Here is a 23,361-nt window from a genome sequence, read left to right as displayed (position 1 = left end):
TGTTAGGTGTTGGGGTGGTTGATTAAATAAATAGGTAAATACATGCATAAGTATTTAAGACTTGGAGGCAGTCTGCCGGGAAATTTGTGAACTGAAACAGAATACACTGAACTCTATTTCTTCTCCAATTTTCACTTGCTCTTGACCACATCTGTAGCACTGTTGAATTAGAAATAATTTTTCTCATATCGACTGCTGTTTGCTAAGAGACTCTGCAGTGCCATAGAAATGATTAGAGGGAAATAAAATACTTTACAGTAGTATATTATGATTAGGTGCACTTAAAATTTATTGGTAATATTGATTTTTTAATATTTGTCAGTAAACGTTTTTTGGGGACTTCCTTGCTTAAGATAAATTGATGATGAAATAATTCAGACACAGAAAGAGGACAGAGTAGTGTAATGAGAGTATGCCTTTTCTTGACTCTCTGTTGGATAGTTTTATGATTTCTCAGCTCTTCTCTGCCTCAGTTTCCAATGCCCTCTGTGTCCATAGCCCTCTAAACATTGTAGGGAAAGTTTGGGTTTGGAATGGCAGAGTCTCTTAAGACCGGAGTGCACATTGGCAGACCCTTGGGCTTATTTTTTTTAGTCTTTTTTTTTTTTTAATCTTAGAGCAAGAGTGAGTGAGCGAGTGAGCACGTGTGAGTGGGGCAGAGAGAGAGAGGGAGACACAGAATCTGAAACAGGCTCTAGGCTTCAAGCTGTCAGCACAGAGCCCGAGGTGGGGCTGAAACTCACAAACCAGAAGATCATGACCTCAGCTGAAGTCGGACGCTTACCCAACTGAGTCACCCAGGCGCCCTTACCCTCGGGCTTTTAAAAGCAAACACAGATGCTCACGTCCTAGTCTACACTCACTGAATCAGAATCTCTTGGGATAGGTCCCGGGCTCTAAAGACTGGACATCTTTGCCATCTGGATACATTTCATCGAAGCTTTTTGCACTGGGTTTTCCCTCATCTGGAAAACCATGCAAAAAGATTGTGAAAGTCCGTAAGCTAATGTTTTAAGACACTTTGCAGGTCTTTGTCCTTCAAGTTCTGTGATATCTTCACTATAATGTGTTAAACCCTTAAATCTTGTCAAAAAATCATGTTATTAAATAGGGATTCTTTGCGTGAATCATGGGCATAGAACTGTCCTCTCATTTTTGGAATGGGGAGAATCATGGTAACCCACCTTTGGGAGGTGAGATCATAGACTCAAGGCAGTGAGCACAGGATCGGCCACGGCGTGAAGCCTGCAGTAGAATATTACAGGTTTTGATTTCCCTCCGTTCTGAATACTATTTGGTTGAAGTTACCGAATATCTCATACCCGTGGATCAGGCTGGTTCCTGCCGCCCTAGGTTACAGCCGTAAAAGCCCTAACTTGACATGAAGAAAGCCAGTTCGCCTCCCAGGACTCCTCCGGCTCTGTTGCTTCTGTTGCATTCTGTTCCCTCCTTCCTTTCAGAGGCCTCCCGGGGACAGTCATGATGTGAACGGTGCAGACGGCTGTTGGGAGGATTCAGTGTGGCTCCCTCCCCACAGTGCCTGGCACACGGCGCGTGTTGAAGACAGGTGGTTATTATCAGCGCTGTCCCAGTCTGTCATTGTCAGTGTCGTGACCATCATCACGGACTTGTGCTGTCACTCCTACCGCCCTCAGTTAGAAGTCTCCTGATGGGACATTCTGGGTTTATGCTGACGCATGATTCGGCAGGTGTTTTTCCAGCACTTCCTGTGATCGCTGACTCTCGCCACTACCCATCTCCCCTCTTCTTGTCTCCCCAAGCCTGCCGTGCCGTGAAGGCAGTTCCTTCTGTTTACCCCTGTCCCCCTCTCCCCAGACCCTCCCTGTGTCTCCTAGGAAATTCCCCCTCCTTAATTAGCCTCATCTCTTTCCTCAGCCTCTCCTGAGCCATTTCTTCCCTCTCTTTGCTTTGACCCTGGTCCTTGCCTGGGGGTAGCCTTCCTTGAAGGCCTCTCCGATGGAGCCTCTGTTTTCTCATACCCTGCCTTTTTCAGGATCGGGAGTGCAAGATTCGTGTCTCTGTTCTTTACCCCCTCCCCGACCCCCCATTTCTTTGATATCCATGGTTCCCAGGTGGAGCACCCTCTCCTCCTCACTGTCTTCCACTCAGTTATTCACCTAATTCATGGATGACTTGGGTGCCTGGCGCACAGCCCTCCTGTCTGTTTCGATTCTTGCCATCAGCCTGGTCGGCATCATTGCGCGTGTGGAGGACCCCAGCTGCACACAGGGCACTCATTTTCTGGAACGCCTCGTCTGGAAGGATCACCTGTCTTCATCCCCGTCTGTCACCGTTGCCACGGTGGCCCCCTGCGTTTCCTCCCTGGTGCTGCACCGCCTCACGCGTGAGCAGCACAGCCGACCCGAGCTCTGCTCTCCACCTTGCTTGTTAGTTACTTCCGCTGTCCCCGCAGCGTGTTTTTGCTTAGGACCTGACATTTTTCTTCTGTCCTTTAGATGCCTCCTCTAGGCTAGTGTCTCTCAGTGGAGCTTAGAGTTCCCCCTGAGAAGGACAGTGGGGGGGACAGACTTGCAGGAGGTGAGGGAGTGAGCCCTGCGGACGTCTGTGGAAACGGTGTCCCAGCCAGAGAGCAGGGAGGGTAGGAAGCCCTGTGGAGAGAGCAGCCCTGACTTGTTCCAGGAAGGGCCAGGCCAGAGTGGGGGCGGCGGAAGAGGGCAGACGGGGTCTTCGGGCCTGTGGTGGTGGCCGATGGAGGATTTTGAACTGAAGAATGAGGTGACCTGACTTGGGTTTTATGAGATCACTTCTCTGTTGAGAGCAGCCTGTAGGGAGCAAGGATGGAAACAGGGACATCAGTTAGTAGGCTGATGGGATATTCCAAGACAGAGGTGCTGCTGGCTTGGATCAGGATGGTCGTGGGGGAGGGGCTGAGAATCGACTAGATTCTAGGTACGTTTTGAAGGAGGAGTTGATGGGATGTGTTGACAGACTGGATATGGGTGAGGCCAGTGAGTCAAAGAAGACGCCAAGCCCTCTGGCTCATCCCAGATGCGGCTCCCACCAGGAGGCCCCTGCAGACCAGGCCCAGCCCCTCACCTGTTCTCTGTGCGCCTCCTTGGTGGCAGTCAGTGCAGCCTCAGCGAAGGCGTATTGCTTACTGTGTGTCTCCCCCGCGAGAAGAAATGTACAGGGAGGGACCACATCTGCCCTAGCCACGTGCGTGCTGGACCCACAGTAAGTATTTCTCAGGGGGCAGAGGGAGGAGGAACTGAGTGTCGGTGCTCAAGGGTGCACTTCCTGGCGTGGTCTCAACAGTCTGCTGTTCCGTTTCACCGGCTGTCAGTGATCTACATGTTTTAGAAACCAGACCAGAGGCCGTAAGACTGAAATCCTGTTGTAACAATTACAGAAGTTAATCTGACTTCAACCGAATCCACAAACGCCCCCCTTAGGTGCAGGTGGGCCATAGGATCACGTCTCCAGAGCGGCAGCATTTTCCCAAGGGCCTAGGCCTTTCTAGCACACGGATCGCACCTTCACGGCCATGCCCGGAGAGCAGGGCTTGAGCTGTTGACCTGAAATAGTTTGAAGGTGAGGGCTGCTGCTTTCCGTTCTCAGAGAAGACATGTCACTTTAGAATTAGGATATTCCGGTGAGGATAAATTAGCTGCCACACTTGCCCATCCAGAAAGTCAAACAAATCATGGATTTTCTGCATGGTCTCCCCATTTTTTCAATAAGGAACAAATAAAGTTTTGGAAAATACGAAAAAAAGATCTCAGATCTAGAATACTAATTTTTTTCTTTTAATAACTATTTTTTAAGATTTCATTTTTAACACTATTATTAATGTTTTATTTCTTTATTTTTGAGGGGGGGTGGAAGAGCAGAGAGAGAGGGAGAGAGAATACTAAGAAGGTCTGTGTCATCTGTGTGGCACTCAGTGCGAGGCTCGGTCCCACAAATCGTGAGATCATGACCTGGGCCAAAATCAAGAGCCAGATGCTTAACCAACAGACCCACTTAGGTGCCCCTAAGATTTTATTTTTTTAACTTCTATTATTATTTTTTTAACGTTTATTTATTTTGAGAGAGAGAGAGCATCTGCACGGGGTGGGGGGTAGCAAAGAGACAGAGGGAAAGAGAGAATCCCAAGCAGGCTCTGTTCTGTCAGTGCAGAGCCTCATATGGGGCTTGATCTCAAAAATGTGAGATCATGACCTGAGCTGATATCAAGAGTCAGAGGCTTAACTGACTGAGCCACCCAGATGTTCCCCACCCCCAAGGTTTTGTTTCTAAGTAGTCTCCTACACCCAACATGGGGCTCCAACTCATAACCCCGAGGTCAAGAGCCACATACTCTCTGAGCCAGCCAGGTGCCTTAATGGTTAATTTTTTAAAGGGCAAAAGTGAATACTTTCCCCTCACTCAGTAGCCTAATTTGAATATACTGTACATATAATTTTTTTTTCTGTAATGGCTGAACAGTATTCCACAGTGTGGTTGTACTTTATGTGACTGTTCTTCTGTTCATCATTTGGGTGGCTATGATTTTGCTATTAAAATAGGGCTGTGATAAGCATTTTGGATGTGTGTTTCAGTTTTCCAGTGAGATGGATTTCAGGGGAGAAGCCTCTTCAAAATGGTCCTCCAAAGACGTTGTGTCCGTTTCTGTTCTCATGGTAAGAGAGATGCTAAGCACAGAATATTCTCAGTCTCTTAAATTGTTTGTCAGCTGGCAGGTGGAAAATAATACCTCTTTAACATTGTTATTTTCATTTAAAAAATTTTTATTATAATCATTAGTAAGACTGAGCGTTTTTATTAAAATCTTTTTTTTAGTGTTTATTTTTGAGAGAGGGAGAGAGAAAGCGCAAGCAGGGGGAGGGGCAGAGAGAAGGAGAGAGGATCTGAAGCAGGCTCTGCACAAACAGCACAGAGCCTGACGTGGGGCTTGAACTCACAAACCACGAGATCACGACCTGAGACAAAGCCGGATGCTCAACTGACCGAGCCTCCCAGGCTCAGCTGTAAGACTGAGTATTTTTTAGTTGGTTACTATCACTGATCTTTTTTTACATGATGCTTTTTTTCTTTATAATTTTCCTGCTGGGTTGTTGTCTTTTTGTTTTATTTGTGTTTTTATTGGTCTGTAAGAACTTGTCCTATGTATGGTAGTAGTCCTTGGCCGACCTATTTGAGACATTATATTCCCTCAAACTGTTGCTTATCTTTAAGTTTAGCTTGTAGCATACATTTCACAATACAGAAATTCTGAATCTTTATGGTGCCAGATCTGACAGTCTAACTTTATGGCTCGTGGCTTTTGGATAACGCTTTATGAGACCATTTTCAATCACTACATTTTCTTTTAGCACTTTTATGCTTTTGGCTTCTATTGCTTCAAGCATTCATCTATCTTCATAATTTTGTATGTTACAACGTAGCAGTTTTTGTTTCACACTGTCTATTGATGGTCTGTATCCCTATTGCTTTGAAATATCACTTACATACTGAATTCTTACATATACGTTAACACATCAATGCATAGATCATTTTTGACTTCCAGTTGGAATTGCTGTTTTCATTTTGATGCCTAAACATTTTGACTTGCAAAGTGTCAGTCGTGACTTGCCAAGAGCTCCTCCAGCTTGGGGTCAAACAGGGTTGCATTGGGAAATAGCACAGTATTCTTAGTTCATTTGAGCAGCTGGACTCCAGGAAGAAAGAAAAGAAAGGGGTGCTAACAAAAGGCATGAGTCTGAGTCTGTGAAAGCAATAGCTTTTCAGGAAGTCCCACCCTGTCGACTTCTACATACTTGTCATTGGCCAGAAGTGGGCATGTGGCCTCACCCCTAGCTGCAAAAAAGTGTGGGAAGGGAGAATTTCTCACGGGACAGATTGATACCTCAAGCAAAATTGGGGTCAGGAGGGAGGGGTAAGTGGGTATTGAAAGGGAGACTTGGAGGGTCGGCTACATCTCTCATCTTTTTTGCCTTCAGAATTTCCCCAGGTATTCTTAAGAGACAGAGGGGGAGAGGAGGGAAGGAAATGGAGGTGAGAGGGCAGGGGGGAGAGAGAGAGAATTTATAAAATAAAATGCTCATGTCTTCAGCGTTCAGTTTGATGAGTGTTAACAGGTATATATGGTTGACTCTTGAACAACATGGGTTTGAACTGCGTGAGTCCACTTCTGTGTGGATTTTTTGATAAATACAGTACAGTACTCTAAACATTTTCCTTATGATTTTCTTAATCTTTTCTTTTTTTAAACGCTTACATATTTTTGAGAGAGAGGGCACACACGAGTGAGGGAGGGGCAGAGGGAGAAAGAGTATCCAAAGCAGGTTCTCCACTGACAGCCAAGAGCCCGATGTGGGGCCCGAATCCACAAACTGAGATCGTGACCTGAGCTGAAGTCAGACACTTAACTGACTGAGCTACCCTGGTGCCCCTCTTACTATTTTCTTTAGCCTCCTTTATTAAAAGAATACAATATGTAATAAATCTAACACACAAAATATGTGTTAATCTACTGTTATCAGTAAGGCTTCTGGTCAACAGTAGTCAATCAGTAGTTAAGTTTTTGGGGAATTGAAAGTTATATTCAAATTTTTTACTGCACAGGAGGTTGGCACCCCTAACCCCTGCGTTGTTCAAGGGTCAACGGTATATCTGTGTACCACCACCCAAAACAAGGTGCAAAATATATCTGAAACTCTAGAAACTTCCCTTGTTATGTCTTTCTGATTAGTCTCCTTACCCTCACCAGTCATTTTCTGATTTCAGAATCTATGATAGATTAGATTTGCCTGTTCTCAAATGTCATATACACAGAATCAGACAGTATGTATTCTTTTGCCTTCTTTCACTCAGCTGTGTTCTTTGAGACACATCCATGTTGTTTGCACGGATGACGCAAAGATAAAGTCAGGAGCACCTGGGTGGCTCAGTCACTTGTGCATCTGACTCTTGATACTGGCTCAGGACATGATCTCACTGTTGGATTGAGCCCTTGTCCGGCTCTGTACTGACAGTGTGGAGCCTGCTTGGGATGCTCTCTGTCCCTGTCTCTCTCCCCCTCTCTCCCCGCTCCTCCCCTGCTTGTGTATCCACACACACCCACACACTCTCAACATAAATAAAAATTAAAACATTTTTTAAGATAAAACTAGATACTAGTTAAAGTGATAAGGACAGAGTTTGATCAGTAATAACTATTGCAATAAGGAAAAAAGTTCGGAGTGAATGACACTCAACTTTGATTTGTACACAGTACATTTTAAAGAGAGAATGAGGGAGTAAGGTTGGGGTGAATAAAGTCCAAAAAGTAAAAAAATTACAAAGTCTAGGAAAGGAATTGGTTTGTGTGAAACCACCTGGATTTGCTCACTGGGAGATCGGGGCCTGATCTTTCAGTGTTGGCTAGAATAAACAATGGATGCTTTTGGCAGCCTTGAGTTTTTTCAGGCAGGCACTAAGGGGTACTAGAGTCATCCTAGGGGTGGAGTCTTGAGCTGTTAGAGTCTACATTAGTGTTTGTTCAAGTCTCTAGACAGTAAGTTAGGGTTGAAGCCTAGTTAAGAAGAGGGCTAAGAGGAGCCTGGCTAGAGTTTGGTCAAGGAGATAGTCTTTGTCAGTATAAAGTAGTTTATTCCTATACATGTAGTATGAATATACTGCAGTTTGTTCGTATGTTTTCCCAATGATAGGACATTTGAGTTGTATCGAAGTTTTTGGTCATTGTGAATAGGCTACAATGGACATTCTTATAGAAGTCTTAAATTTCTCTCAAATAAATAGGAGTGCAATTGTTTAGTCACAGGGTGGGTATATTTTTAACTGCTAGACTAATTTCCAAAATGGTTTATCAGTTTATACTTCCCACCAGTAATATTTCTAAACTCAGTTTTTCAACATTCTTCTTAACATTCTGTTTTGTCAGTGAGGGTGAAATAGCATCTCAATATGGCTTTAAATTTCATTTCCCTGGTGACTAATGATCTTAGGCATCTTTATGTGCTTATTGGACATTCCTATATCTTTTGTGAACTGTCTGTTTGAGTCTTTTGCCCATTTTTGTTAATGGTTTTTTGGTTTTAACCTATTGGAGTTTACTATATATTCTGGATAGGAATTCTTTGTCAGATAGGCGTATTGTAAATATACATACATGGTAGGAAAATGAAAATTGGAAATATTTACAGTTGCACCAAAAAACATAAACTGGTTAGGAATAAATAGAATGAAAGACATGAAACACTGTTACACAGAAAACTATAAAACATTGAGAGGAATTCAAGAAGACTGAAATAAACAGGAGATATGCTTTGTTCATGCATTGGGAGATTTGATGTTTTGGTATTTCTGTTCTCCCTGAATTCATCCATAGAATCAATGCAATCCCAGTCAAAATCCTAGCCATGTTATTTATTTTTTTAGAAATTAATAGATTGGCTCGGAAATGTGTATGGAATGTGAAGGGTCTTGAATTGCGAAAAAAGTCTTCAAAAGAAGAGCACAGTTGAAGGCCTTAAACTGCTTAATACTGTTTAATTTGAAGACTTACAGTAAAGCCACAGTAATCAAAGTCTTTGGCATAAAGAGAGATGAATGAAACAGAATAAAGAGTCCAAGAAATAGACCAAACACAAGTACTGTAGATTGATCTTCACCTAGAGTGTCAAGTTAATTCAGTGGGGGAAAGGGAAGTCTTTTTAATGAATAATTCTGGGTAAACTGGATATTCAAATGGAGACAAAATGGACCTTGACCCCTACCTTGTTCTGTACGCATTAATTTGGATAGATCATAAACCTAAATATAAAAGCTAGAAGCATAAAGCTTTTTCTATGAAAACATGGGAGAATATGTTGACAACCGTGAGGAAGGCAAATGTTTTGTATACAGAACACAAAAAGCACTAATTACAAAGGAAAAATAGATGCACTGAGAAAATGAACAGGCAAGACAGACTGGGAGAAAATATCCAGACTGCATGTGCTTACATGTTTTCTTTTTTCTCAAAGAACTTTAGCGTTATTCAGGCCCATGACATCCCGTTACTATATTCTGTATTCACTGGAGTTTTTGTTTGTTTAAGTCTGTATGAGATACTGTACCACGGGAACTTTCTGACTAACTTCTGCTTCATTCACCCTCTTGTGAATGTTGGTTCCTTTTTCATAAATGCCTTGCTCACTAGTCAATGACTGCTTACAGTAGAGACAGTCGATTTTAGATCATATGAATCCTTGTGATGTAATGGGGTGTTAGATGAAGCCAGAAGGCAATACCAGTAGCCTCTGTTGGGAAGAAACAATAGCCTGTGAGTTAATTGAGGCTCAGTTTTGTTTTGTTTTTTTTAGGTGATTCAACACTTAAGACCTTGCAGATCTACTTAAGAAAGCAACAGAGCTCACAAGAAAGGAAACTGAAAGTCTGTTTAGGTACAAAGTCTGTTGCCCTTAAGACTTTGCTTCCTGCCTTCCATTTATAACCAAGAATAAAACCATCAAGAAATAGAAACCAAAAAAAGAGACTAAAAAAAGAACAATAAGATTAAAAATAAGAGGTAGAACAGTATCTTAAAGACTAGTATGCAGTATGCAGTTCAAATTTCAAACTTGAAAATTGATGCTAAGAGTATTGGATTGATTTTTGCGATTACATTTAATGCATCGTATATATGTACATACGTCACATATATATGTATGTGTATATTTAGTGTAGCATATATACACACACGAATACACACACATACACGCATACACAGATACCTATTTTTTTTAAATTTTTAATGTTTTATTTATTTCTGAGAAAGAGAGCGCGCACGCAAGAGAGAGAGAGAGTGTGTGAGTGGGGGAGGATCAGAGAGAGAGAGACACAGAATCCAAAACAGGCTCCAGGCTCTGAGCTAGCTGTCAGCACAGAGCCCAATGCGGGGCTCAAACCCACGAACCGTATAATCATGACCTGAGCCGACGTCGGAGGCTTAACCGACTGAGCCACCTAGGTGCTCCGATACCATTTAAACAACTGAAGTGTCAGGGAGGGATCCAAGACCGGGCGGGTAAGTAGGTTTGAAAAGCAATAGAATTAAGTTTCCTACAAGGTTCCACAGCTTGAGGGACCTGCCTTCCCTCAGTCTGTAAAGCAGTGCCTTCCACAGGGGGTCATGATGAGGGTTGCAGGCATTCCTATTTGTCAAGCATTTGGAATGATGGCTGGTGTGGTAGTAAGCTCTCAGGCGTGTTGATAGAAGTCAAATGAACCTGGCCTTGATCCTCACTGGCTGGGAGAGCGGGGAGAGCCCCTTCCCGTTCCTTCAGATGAAGAAATACCTGGTGGAGGGCATGTCACACCTCTCCCGTGAGGCTCCCACTGCTGCAGGTGCTACTCATGCCAGTAGGGCAGAGTCAGTAAATGCTTCTTGAATGAATAGGCGGTTGGACCAGCTCAGCGTTTCCCACGGGAAGAATGTGAAATGACTTTAGGTGGCCCCAGATGTTTGAAGTTTTAATAGTTAGGTATTTATTATAGTGTGTGTTAGAAGAAAATAAAATAGTGTGTGATATAAAGAAATGTTACAATGAACAGGTGGTATGTGAATGCCATGAAAATTTCAAAAGCAATAGGGATTGAATGAAGACTGTGAAATAGGTCTTTCCAAATCTGAGATTTTTGATTCTTTGGATTTTAAACATGAAGTCAGGATATACAAAGAGAGGGGATGTTTTCTGGGTTTGGACAACGGAGGACTGTAGTGGGGACGGACAGACAGCAGCACCAGATGGGGCACACAGTATCATAGTGTGGAGGTGACCACGGTTCATATTTGGGTGTCTCCTCTGGGAAGTCTTTATACATATACCGTATGTATTCGTATGTTCACGTGTACATGAGTGTACATATTCCTCTAATAGAATTGGGAACATTCCGTACATAGAATTTTGTGGCCTGCTTTGTTCACCCAACATGTAACCCCGGGTTCACTGTTTTTAGAGAAACATTTTTGTGTTCATTCCTATTTCCTGAGGGCAAAATCCTAGAAGTGGGATTGTGTGCTCATTGTATATATGTAACTTTGACCTTGAATACTAGTGGCCGAAGTGCCTTGGGGCACGGCCATGCCAGTTTTCAGTTCTGGTGGCTGGAACTTGCCAAAGCCCGGTTCTGTTAAAAAATGGTTTTGTTGCTAATTTGATAGAAGATCTACTGCGTGCTGTTTCTGCTTTCATTTTACATTTTTTTGGGGGTATTTATTTTGTATATTAAGTGATCGGTTTGCTCTTTTGTGAACTGCTCATTTTTGTCCTTCTAGGATTTTAGACTTTTTTCTTCTTACTAGTTTACAAGTCCTTTATATTTTAAGGATGTTACTACTTTGTGATGTCACAGGTAGTTTTCCTCACATGATATTTGCCCTCCATGTTTGCCTGTGACATCTAAGCTCACTGTTGTCTGTGTGGTGAAGGCAGTATGGTATTCGATCCTTGCTGTGACACGCGCTCTTGCTTCTTGACATCAGCTGTGATTTATTCTCCATGCGTCCTGCAGTCACTACTGAGTTGGGTTAGAGTTGTCATTATCTGTGCAAGTGGATGTGCTCATCGTTGCTCGGGGCCTGGCTGGATGGCTCTCGGGTGCTTCTGTCCACCTGCTCTTTAGGGGCCATTTGAAGAAGGAGCACAAATCCTGATTGCTGTTTGAGAACCATCCATTGATACCTTCTGATGAGATCAAGAAAGGCTCAGTAACAGAACCTACATCTGGAGGGTCAGTAGCATGGAAGGAAATCTTGGGAGAGGATGATGGAGACCTCTTGGGAACGCAGCCTTGCCAGTGCCCTTGGCAGCACGAAGGACAATATTGTGTGGAAACTCACAGATACCCGACAAAGGAAGACTTAACCAGCTTATTGCACTCATCCATTTCCTTTCATCTGTTTAAGTAAGCGTCCATGGGCTTTTGCAGGGCTGCCTGGATGGCTCAGTCAGTAGGGCATGCAACTCTTGATCTGGTTGTGAGTTCAAGCCCCACGTTGTGCATAGAGCCTGCTTTCAGAATAATTAAACAAACAAGTAAATAAGTGGGCTTTTTCCAGCAAGCACAAACTTAAAATTCTAAGCAGTAAGAAAAACATTAAGCTAACTAACTGGCAGTGTTTCTTCTTTCTTTTTTCAGTCTTACAGTTGATGGTGTCTTAGAATGAAATATGGCATAGAATTAGTGAAGAAAAAGTTGAAAACATAGAGATAAGTTTACACACACACACACACACACACACACACAAACACACACCCCCCAGAGCCCCCTGAGATAATCATTGTTAGTGTTCTGGTACCAGTCCCCTAGTACTTGTCTGTAAATACACACACACACACACACACACACGTATTCACGGGCACGTTGGCTACATATGTTTTTGGCCTAACTTTTTTCCCTTCACAGTGTATCTTGAACACCTTGGCATGTCTGATTCTTCTAGTTTAATCTGAGGTGACCGGTTAGCATTTCCTTTTATGGATCCACCGTGTTCAGCTGAGCTCCCAGTGGCAGCTTGTAAGTTCTGAAAGAGGTTGCCCATCTCCCTTTGGAGCTCCCCGTGAGCAGTGCCCGACAGTCCTTTGACCCTTCCTCTTCTTACCAGCGTGCTGTCTTATGTTGGCCACTCTGAGGTGCAGATCAGTGACATCCTTTTCCTCCCAGAAACCACTGGCAGACTTCTAGATCTGAAGACTGGAAGGAGACACACGTTGGAAACATTAGAAAGTCAGAGTCCTAAGGACTGGGATTGGATAGGTTACATTTGTTCATCTCCCCATGGTTTGGTGCCGCTGCACGCGGCTGCAGAGATCTCTCCCCGGCTCCCACCAGGCCCTTTGTGGCCTGAGCCTGCTTCTCTCTCCACCTCCCTGTCCGGTTTCTCCGGTTTCTCCAGTGTTCTCCAGCCTCCCTGCTGTCTGTCTGCTACCCTCCTGTCTGGAATGCCTTTTGCACAGCTTTCTCCAATTCTGTAAGGACCCAACTCAGCCCACTCCCTTTCCAGCGAGGTTTTCCCTCTCACATTCTCTAAAGTAGGGCCATCCATCCTCCATGCTGTTGTCCTTCATCTGTCAGAAGCTCTTACTTATCTTTGTGTCTGGTTCACCACTGTATCCCCCATGCCTGGCATGTAGCAGACACTCAACAAGTATTGCTTGACTGAAGCAATAGCATGAAATTGAAGGAGACTACAGCTGAGAGGAGGGGAAACTCTCCTTGTCAGCCAGGAGAGGGCGGTAGTAAGTCCGATGCAGAGCTTGTAGAGGGGCAACTTGATCAGCTTTCAGCAGTCAGGGCTGCGGAGCCTTGGAGTGAGTGTCTTCTTTGTGGTGCACAGTGAGGCAGTCTCTTGGTGTTGCTGAGGGAGTCTTGCAGTGGATGTCAGGGTTGACCTGGTCCCTTCTAAGGCCCCCTCCAACCTTTGGATGACGTTCTCATCACTAGTCTGGTTCTTGCTTCGACTGCAGATGTGGCCTTTACCACTAGATGGCACTAGATAATTCCTTTGAGGCCAGTATGCCCCTAACCCACCAACAGCGAGAAAAATTATTTTCTTTCTTTAATTATTGAAGGACAGTTGACATACAATGTTATATTAGTTTCAGATGTGCAACAAAGTGATTTGACAAACCTGCACATTACTTAGCGCTCACCACAATTGTCATTGCCATCTGTCACCATACTGTGTTATAACGATATTATTGACTGTATTCCCTATGTTGTACTTTTCATCTTGGTGAGTTATTTATGTAACTAGAAGTCTATACCCCTTAAGCCCTCTTTGCCTATTTTTCCCACCCTCTCCCTATTTCCTCTGGCAACCACCACTTTGCTCTCTGTGTCTAAGAGTCTATTTTGTTTGTTTGGAGAACAGATTTTTCATCGCATTTATGCCCCAAACACACACTTCCACAAAAACTTCACAAAACAGTCTTACAGTGTGTAATGCATACTGATATTTTCTATTTTACTCTGTTCGACTGCATTTTCACAGATGAAGACTTGCAAATGACAACACTGATTTTATGAGACGGATGAGTCATCATTCATTGTTTGAAAAGCACTATTTTAGACAGCCAAGCCCGTTCACCCTTGTAAAACTTGGACAGTCTGGGCCCGTAGCAAATTGTGTCCCTTAACGAGTACTTTGTGTGTTTCCGTGTTGAGTTACTGCCTTGAATAGCCAAAAGTATGTGCTTCCTTATGGGTGTCTGTGGATGTGTGAATGTGAACGTGGACATGAGAGAGACTGGGCAAGGGACAGGTTTGTACAGGATTAGCACCGATCACAGTCAAGGCAGCAGTAAGCCTTGTCAGTGGATGTAAAGAGAAGGTAGAATATCTGCTTCTGGGAGCTCAGACCCTAGCTGGGTGACAATCACACAGACACACACACACACACACACACACACACTGTCCCCTCTTAGCTGATTCATCACACAACATGGAAATGAGCTCCTACACTTAGGATATCACTTAAGATGCTTCAGAGTGTAGGTAACAGATGCCTGACTCCATTTGGTTTAAATGATAAAGACATGTATAAACTCTCAAAATGTCAGTTCAGAGGTAGAGCGGGCTCCAGGCCCACAGTGGCTTGGTGTGGCCTTAAGGATCCAGGTTCCTTCCATCACATGTCCTTGTCCTAAGGCTGGATCCATCCGTGGTTGCCAGAAGACCTTCAGCGGTAATTGGGGCTTCAGATCCCTGGCAAAGGAAACTAGAACTTTGATTCCCTGTGGTGTAGTCTGGGGAGCGTTTAGGTTCCCATAGCACTTTCCAGGTTGTAGTGTAGACCAGAGAGTGTAAGCGACAATGGCTTTATCTAGGCTGTAGCTGTACTGTTTATTTGTTCCTGGTTTTCCCACTAGGACCTCCTTAAGGGATGTGAAATGACAGAGCCGGGGGAAATACTTAGGGAGTCCCAGGTGAGTTTTACAGAACAATTCTACATCTCCTTTCCTGTGGACCCAGAACTTCTGGCTGAGTAGAGTGTCTGAAGAGCTCTGTCCAGTTTGCTGAGTGAATACATGGCCGCAGGCCTTCTGGGTGAGGTGTGAGATGAGGTCCTATGCTCTCTAGGGTCCTGGGAATGGAATTAGCGTCAGAACACAGAGAGGTGACACACGGCCGCTGAGGGAGGGTGAGAGGCAACGTAAGTGAACACACAGTGGATGGCTGCATCTGTTTACATCTGTGCTGAGTGTGAAATGTGAATCTGTCGGCCTTTGGAAGTAGACGGTTTTCCTCCTTGCCCTGGTTCCTGAGAACCTGAATCTACTGACCTCTACTCACCTGCCTCCTTTTCATCCCTTCCAGGTTTGCAGTCAGCATTGGCTACTGGCATGACCCCTACATCCAGCATCTTGTAAGGCTGTCTAAGGAGAGGAAGGCCCCCGAGATTAACAGAGGCAAGTGACCCTCTCCCTCCTCCCTGTTCCCCCTCATCAGCCGAGAGGCCTCAGGTTTTAGGGATTCGTTCTTTTTTTTTTTTTTTTTTTAAATAATACAAATTTATTATCTTCCAGTTCTGAAGGTCAGAGGTCAAACATGGGTCTTACTAAGTCAGAGTGTCTTTGGGGCTGTTTCTTTTGGAGACCATAGGGAAGAGTCTGTTTCCTTTTCTTGTCCACCTTCTAGAAGCCACCCACATTCCATGGAGGGTGGCCCCGTCTCCATTTCAGAGCCAGCTGTATAACAGAGGGATTCACTCTTAAAATGAGAGCTCCAGTGTTCACTCTCTCCAGTAGTATAGGGATTGCTTATTTCCCAACATCCTCACCAACACAGTGTATTATGAACCTTTTCATCTTTGTTAATCTGATAAATGAAAAATGGTCTCTTACAGTAATTTTATTTTATATTCCTCTTATTTTGGGGTGAAGCTTAAGATCATTATTACTATTTTTTAATATATATTTTTAAAATGTTTATTTTGAGAGAGAGAGAGTGTGTACCCATGCTTGCAAGTAGGGGGAGAGGCAAAGAGAGAGGGAGAGAGAGAATCCCAAGCAGGCTCTATGCTGTCAGCACAGAGCCCGATGTGAGGCTCAGACCCTTGAACCATGAGATCGTGACCTGAGCTGAAATCAGGAGTCGGACGCTTAGCCAACTGAGCCACCCAGGTGCCCCAAAATCAACTTTATATGTTTAAGAGCCATTTATATATCTTTTACTGTAAACTGTCTGTTCACGGACAGATTTACATTTTTGGCCTTGTGAAAGTGATAGTGACCCTGTTAGGCTCTGCAAATCATTTCTGTCAAGGCACTGAAAGGATTTGAGACAGGAGGGTGACTTAGTCTCAGACAGATTGAGAAAGTGGCCAAATGACCACAGTTCTTGTGAGTGCAGGAATCTTGGCCCTAAAGATGGATCCTGTGGGGAGTTTCCATAAGAATTGCAAAGCAATTTTAAAGCGGTGCTTCTTGAGAATAAGGACAGGGTACTTAGTCTGAGCTGAGGGTGAAACCAGGCATCAGTCCTTGTCCCATGCTCTTGAGGCCACTTTCCTAACAAACGCTGCAGAGGCAAGGCCCCACCATGGTGCCCTGTGTGCCGGGGGCCCTGGGCAGCATGTCAGCCCTCCTTCCTTCCTTCTTCCTCTCCCCGGGTTGGCATCACTAGACTAGGGCCCTGTAGTGGGACAGTGCTTCCCAAAGAGCATGCGGGGAGCATCTTTAAAATTTTTTCCAATATCCAGTCCACTGTGGATGATGTTCTGTATCCATAATAAAAAGGTTTTACTAGAAAAGTAAAATGAGGGGCACCTGGGTGGCTTAGTTGGTTAAGCGTCCGACTTTCGCTTAGGTCATGATCTCACAGTTCGTGGGTTTGAGCCCCGCGTCGGGCTCTGTGCTGACTGCCAGCTCAGAGCCTGGAGCCTGTTTCAGAGTCTGTCACTCCCTCTCTCTCTGACCCTCCTCCCCTGCTCACGCTGTCTCTCTCTTTCTCTCCTAGAAATCAATAAAACATTAAAAAAATTTTTTTTAAAAAGTAAAATGAAAGAGGCCTTTAAAAAACAAGCTCAAATTATTTACAAGTAGAATCCATAGATGTGAAATTCCTATGTCAAATTAAGCGGCAGGCCTTTAGAACACAACTGATTTTATCTTCCTTTGTCCCTCCTTTATTTCTCATCTCCTTTGTTCCAGCTTCCCTCCCCAGAGCTTAACAAGTCAGTGCATTAGGCAGCCCTTTGCCTGTGCCCTCACTTCCCCCCAATATTTTCCATATGATCTCACAATTTTGAGTTTTAGCAGATCTGAGTAGCTTTCACTTAGCCATGAAAAAGCACATTTCCAAGAGGAACGTTTAGATCTGATGTTTTGATGTAAGACATCTTTCATAAGTAGAATTAGGGGACATTGTATTTTTCTTATGATAGTCGATCCAACCATTAGGTAGATTGTGCTTATTTTGGTTCAAATAGCTTTAAAAAAAAAAAAAAAAAAGGAAGTCGTCATTTTTTTGGAAGTTGTCATTTCTACCATAAGGTCTACAGATAAATCACGGCCCCTGATGGCAGGGCAGAAGGGTTGTGTTTTGTTCTTCTGGTGTGGTGGGCTTTGCAGGGATTATTTCCATCATCAGTGAGTGATGGCTTGTCTCTGTCTCTCAGGATATTTTGCTCGCGTCCATGGCGTCAGTCAGCTTATAAAGGCATTTCTACGGAAGACAGAATGTCATTGTCAAATTCTAAATCTCGGGGCTGGGATGGATACCACCTTCTGGAGATTAAAGGTAAATTAAAAATACTGCCCCCTTCTTTCCCGAATTGTTTAATTTTGTGACGGTTCCCACCAGGTTCAGACTATTAGGGGCGCCTGCGTGGCTCAGTCAGTTGAGCACCTGACTCTTGCTCTCTGCTTAGGTCAAGGCCTCTCAGTGTGTGGGTTCAAGCCCTGCATTGGGCTCTGTGCTGAGGGCGCAGAGCCTGCTTGGGATTCTCTCTCTCTCTCTCTCTCTCTCTCTCTCTCTCTCTCTCTCTCTCTCTGTCTGTCTCTGTCTCTCTGACCCTTGCTCCATCTCCCTCTCAAAAACAAACGTTTTTTAAAATGTTAGAAATATATTCAGAGGGAATGCAGCGACTGCCTGTCTTGCGTCCCTCTCCCCATCTGCTTGCACCTGCTGCGCAACCAGCGTCAGCCACGTACTTGATGTCACCAAGGCCCTAGTTACATGCCTTGCTTCTTAGCTCCTGCTCTTACTAACGGGTTGTGGTAAAAACCCTCGGATACATTTGCTGTGTGTGTGTGCGAGAGCACTGTCAGTAGAGCAGCTGGGACGGGGGCCCATGCGCTTCTCGTTTTGACGATAATAAAGATTGTGCTGTCATCGTGACGGTGTCTTCAGTACGGTTTGGAGATTTGCAGGGCTGGGTGATGGTAACATGACACAAAGACCTTTTGTAGCCGTTCTCTGATCTTTTTTAAAAAGTTTACTTCTTCATTTTGAGAAAGAGAGAAAGAGAATCCTAAGCATAGGGCTCCATCCCACGAAGCGCCAGACCATGACCCGAGCTGAAATCAAGAGTCAGATGCCAGCTGCCTGAGCCACCCAGGCGCCCCTCCATTCTCTCGTCTGATCCCTCACCTCCTTCGTTAGGGATCGACAGCAGGTGTAATTACACTCAATCGCAGAAAAGGAAACGGGTCCAGTTAGTGGCAGAATCAGGACCGCAGGCCCGGTCTCTGATTCCGGACTGGAATTCTAGCACCGCACGTTTTCCCTACAGTGATCTCAATGATTGCATTTTCTTTTTTGTAGGTTTGTACAGATGTTTCTTGCTTCCCCTATCAGGTCATTCACGTGGCAGTCATGGGTACGTGATTTCTCCAGATTCTTGCAGAAGTACACCAAGATAAGTTAGAGTGTGTGTGGCCAGTACGACTTGAGTGTGTCTTTTGTCCCTAATCAGCTCACCTGATAAGGTCTTCGGTCATCAGTGCTCCCAACCTTTCTCTCACTGAGGCGAGAAATCAGTGGCCTCAGCACAGGCTTAGTATTGACCGTTTGCCTCTGCATTCTTCATTCAGGATAAGGTAGCTGACATTTCTGAAGTGCGTGCACACACGTGACCTCAGGAATTAACATGGGAGCTCTGTGCGGAGTGGGGAGTGGGGGTACACAGATGGGGAGAGGGGGACTGTGAGAGCTTGTGTCTTCCCCAGATCTGACTGCCAGGGCATTGGAGCAGGGAACAAACAACGGACTGCAGTTCGTCTGAGTCCAGATTCCTTCCTTGTTCTCTCCATAGAGCCTGGGGCCCCCGAGGGGGGCTCTTTGCCTCTTTGGGATCAGTGGTACCTCTGTACCTCAGAGACCATGGTGCAGTGGAAGGGACTGGAACAGAACACAGTGGCAGAACGTGTGCGGTGTTAATGGAAGCCACTGGAGAAACTCCTCCTTTGGTCCTGACACCCTTTTGACTTGGTCCTGTGGTTTGGTTTCTCCCCCTGCCATGTAGGCGGGTTAATCATTAATAAATCTAAGATTTTTATGTCTGAGCAAGGTACACTGAGCCTTATGTACCCCTTCCAAGAAAAAGGTTATGTGTCAGGAGTGAGGAAGGAGAATAGCGCAGGGTCCGAAAGATTTTGTGGAGATTTTTCGTTTTGTTTGATAATTATATTGGTCTGAAGGGTTTAAAAAAATCAAAGTTTCTTTTTAGAAAAGTTATGCTTGTTTGCTCTTTGGAGCAGGAGCTGAATGGGCCAAATTCAGGCTGCCACCTGTTTTTGTAAATAAAGTTTTATTGCAACACAGCCAACTGCCATTTACTTGCGTCTTCCCTGTGGCTGGTTCATGTCTGGAGCAGCGGGGTGGAGGGTTCCGGCAGGAACAGGCTGGAATGCTGGCTGCCTGTTCACAGCAAGTGTGCTGATCCCTGTTTCTGAGCTCTCTGTGCTTCTGTAAGAGAGTAGGGAAAATCTTGTCCGCTAGTCTAGGTGTTGCACCTGCCACCTGGGATGGTCCCTGGCTGCGCCAGCGGAGGCTTGGCTGCAGGTCACAGGCTTTCCACGGCCACTAGGGTGTGAGCCCATTCTGTGTGATGTCAGGGGCCCAAGGCCGCTGGGACAGTTGAAGGCTCCCACCTTCAGGCAACGGGTGAGAATACGGTACAGGAAAGCCAGTACCGTCCCAAACCAAGAATAAAGGGTAAGTGGAGCCCTTCAAGGGACCTCAGCTTCTTGGTGTCTCTTGAATTCTGTTTCCGCACAGCCAGAGGATCAAGGATGCAGGCGGTCAGTCTCTCTATTGGCAGCCTGTGCAGTGGTCGGCCATGTCGGATCTCCTCTGAGTTTGCGGGATTCCCTTCCCCACAGCTGTTCCTGGCTGCCCTGCGGAAGCTATGCACAGTCTTGGGTGTCTTCCGTGCCTCCTGTGGCACGCAAGCTACTGGCGAGTGGCATGTCAGAAGGGCTTAGGGCATGCCAGAATAAACAATTGAAGCATCACATCCCACAACCATTTTTGCCCCTTTCCCAAAGGCAAGAAAGCTGTCTGTTCCTTAAAACCCCAGGTGTGCCTTCTGGAAGCTTTCCCTCCACGGTGACCCCTTAATCAGAATTCTTAGGAGGGGCAAGTCACTGATGCGTGGCAAAGCTCTTTGTAAAGTCAGAAGTCCTAGATGAGATAGGATCGTACGCTGTCCTTCATTTGCTTCCCATTGTTCTCATGGCCTTCTGGAATTTTAGAGTGTGTGTAACTTTTTCATATCATGTGAGTAAAATTCTTGTAGGGTGCTCTGGAATTTCCTAGCAAGAGTTATCTCCTCTATGCTCTAAACGTTCCCTCCAAATATCTTTAGACAGCATTTTACACGACCCTGATCTGCACATAGCTCCCCTGAGATTTTCCAAGGGGTGAGGGGCCGCTGGCTCTCACAGTTCTGACACTTGCCCTTCGGGGTCACCTCCTACTGGAAAATGCTTGCTCGTGATTCCTGTCCCCTCCGCACTGTCATGCTGTCCCAGGGGGTCGGCTCCCCTCCATCCCTGCTCTCCATCCCCCATTACCATCCACTTAAATGGTGTTCTGCACAGTTGCTCAAGTCAGAAAGAGGGGTGTCATCCTCGCTCCGGCTTTTCCTTTATCCTGGCCCACAGCAGGGAGGCCCACCGCTGGGTTCTGGGCACCAACAACTGTCTTTTTCTTTGTTTTTTTTCTCCTTCAAGTAAGTGGCTCTATATTTGTGAAACGTAAGTACAGGTGGATACGGGGGTGTTAAAAGAACGCTTTGGGGAGACGCTGGGCAGGTCACCAGGGTGTGGAGCGCCTTGTGTCTTTCCCCAAGCCTCAGGGGAGTGAGGAGCTGCCGCGGCAACACGCGGGGTGTGGTGGAGAGTCCAGACAGCAGTGTCCTTACAGTGTGAGCTGAGGAGGAGAGAGTGCGTTCTAGAATACTCATCAGGCTGAGGAATTGATTGGACGTGACAGAGGTGGAGAGAAGGTGCTAGGATGGCCAGGGGAGCGACCAGGCTGGGGCTGCAGAAGGAGAGGCAAGGTCACGCGCGCGTGTGTGTGTGAGAGAGAGAGAGATGGGTGTGGGTGTGGGTGTGTCTGCCACACTGTTTTCCTGGCAGGGCTCAGTAAAAATAAATGTACACCCCGGGCCAAGACCCGTACCTGTGTCAATAAGGTTTTTTTTTTTTAATAAGTTTATTTATTTTGAGAGAGAGTGGGGGAAGGGCAGAGGTTGGTGGGGGAAGAGGATCCAAAGTGGGCTCTGTGCTGACAGCAGAGAGCCCCCATGTGGGGCTCAAACTTATGAACCGTGAGATCATGACCGGAGCCAAAGTCAGACGCTTAACTGACTGAGCCACCCAGGCGCCCTGTACCCGTGTCAGTAATGGCACACATGTGGCACTTTCTAAGGCAGACCCTGTTCTGAGGGTCACTGGTGTGTATTTATTTCCTCATTAATGCTCACAACCCCGCGAGACACTATCACTTTCTCTACTTCATAGACAGGAGAAACCAGGGCCAACCCAGGGAGTTGACTGACTTCAGGGCCTCACAGCAGACAGGCGGTGGAGCTGGGACCCGAACCCCTGTCTCCGGCTCCAGAGTGCCTGCCCTTTACCACCGGCTGTAACCTCCCCTCACAGGAAGAAGTAGACCGTCACAAAGCAGTACCCATCCCCATAGTGTGCAATGCTTTGGGATTTTTGCTGTTTTATTCCATTTTAACCCTCAACTGCTGGTCAGAACCCCTCATTGGTGTCCTGACCCTCTCTAATTCATCTCAGCCTGCGTTTTGGAAAATTCTATTAGGTCCTACTCCCCATTGCCTCTCAGCTCCTCCACACCTCCATCCCAGGGGCTGCTCACCCAGTTTGGGCTCCCCGTGCCTTCTTCCCTGGACAGCCGTGATAACCCCTCACTCCCGGCCTCCACCCATTCCCCATGCAGAGACCACAGTAATCTGAAAAATACATTTCTGCTCATATCGTTCCCAGACTTAACACCCTTCAGTACCCTGTTACTCTTCAGGGCCTAGGACTTGGTACATTAAGGTGATTGGTAAATGTATGCGTGAATACATAATTCTAAAACTTACTGTGTATTTTCCCTCAGGATGAAGATCTTCTCCCCAGTAAATATTTTGAGGTGGACTTTCCCATGATAATCACGAGAAAGCTGCACAGCATCAAGTAAGTATGGTTTTGACCAGAGGGGAGAACCCAGTAAGTTCAGAGGCAGCATTTAGGAAGTGGCAGCTCTGAACACCAGAGACCTCATTAGAGGACTCTTCCTTTTACCCCCATCCCACTTGCTTTCTGGCCCCAAGATCCTCATTCCAAACTATCTTCAAAATGAAACATACCCTCCCTTGCAACTCTTCTGTCCATTAACATAATTTCTCTGAACATTTAAAAGAAATGACCTGTAGTGATTTAGTAATATGAAGTTAAAAAAAAGGTTTTTTATGTATTATTTATTTTTTGAGAGGGGGAAAGAGACACATTCTGAATATGGAAGGGCAGAGAGACACATACACAGAATCCAAAGCAGGCTCCAGGCTCTCAGCTGTCAGCACAAAGCCCGACGTGGGGCTCGAAATCATGAACCATGAGATCATGACCTGAGCTGAAGTCGGATTCTCAACCTACTGAGCCACCCAAGAGCCCCAATAATCTGAATTTTTATGTGTACTTTGGCTACTTCTTTATCTCCAGGCACAGAAAGGTGCCTGGCCCAGGGCAGATGTGTAATAAATAGCGTTTGAAGAATAACGGGAGTCCCAAGTTGGTCATTCACTATATATGAGATAGTGTGGGGGCCACCCTGAGTCCAAGTCTTAAGAATTTTGCAAAGTTGTAGATG

General features: G+C 45.4%; 1 protein-coding gene across 2 annotated transcripts in view; it reads left to right on the top strand.

The window, feature by feature from the left end:
• The window catches only part of LCMT1 (leucine carboxyl methyltransferase 1), a 42,927-nt gene that overhangs the window by 1,486 nt on the left and 18,080 nt on the right, over nucleotides 1-23,361 (top strand). Inside the window, exons 2-5 of one of the 2 annotated variants that reach the window (XM_077760467.1) lie at nucleotides 4,584-4,664; nucleotides 15,349-15,440; nucleotides 17,651-17,772; nucleotides 22,612-22,688. In XM_077760467.1, coding sequence (XP_077616593.1) covers nucleotides 4,584-4,664; nucleotides 15,349-15,440; nucleotides 17,651-17,772; nucleotides 22,612-22,688 — 372 coding nt within the window. The remainder of the gene's footprint in view (nucleotides 1-4,583; nucleotides 4,665-15,348; nucleotides 15,441-17,650; nucleotides 17,773-22,611; nucleotides 22,689-23,361) is intronic. The other variant, XM_077760468.1, reaches the window with a different exon arrangement.

This window comes from Crocuta crocuta, unplaced genomic scaffold (assembly GCF_008692635.1).
Source record: "Crocuta crocuta isolate KB4526 unplaced genomic scaffold, BGI_CrCroc_1.0 scaffold73, whole genome shotgun sequence".
NCBI lineage: Eukaryota > Metazoa > Chordata > Mammalia > Carnivora > Hyaenidae > Crocuta > Crocuta crocuta.
Note: the sequence above shows the minus strand (reverse complement) of the source record. Positions and strands in the feature narration are given on the sequence as shown.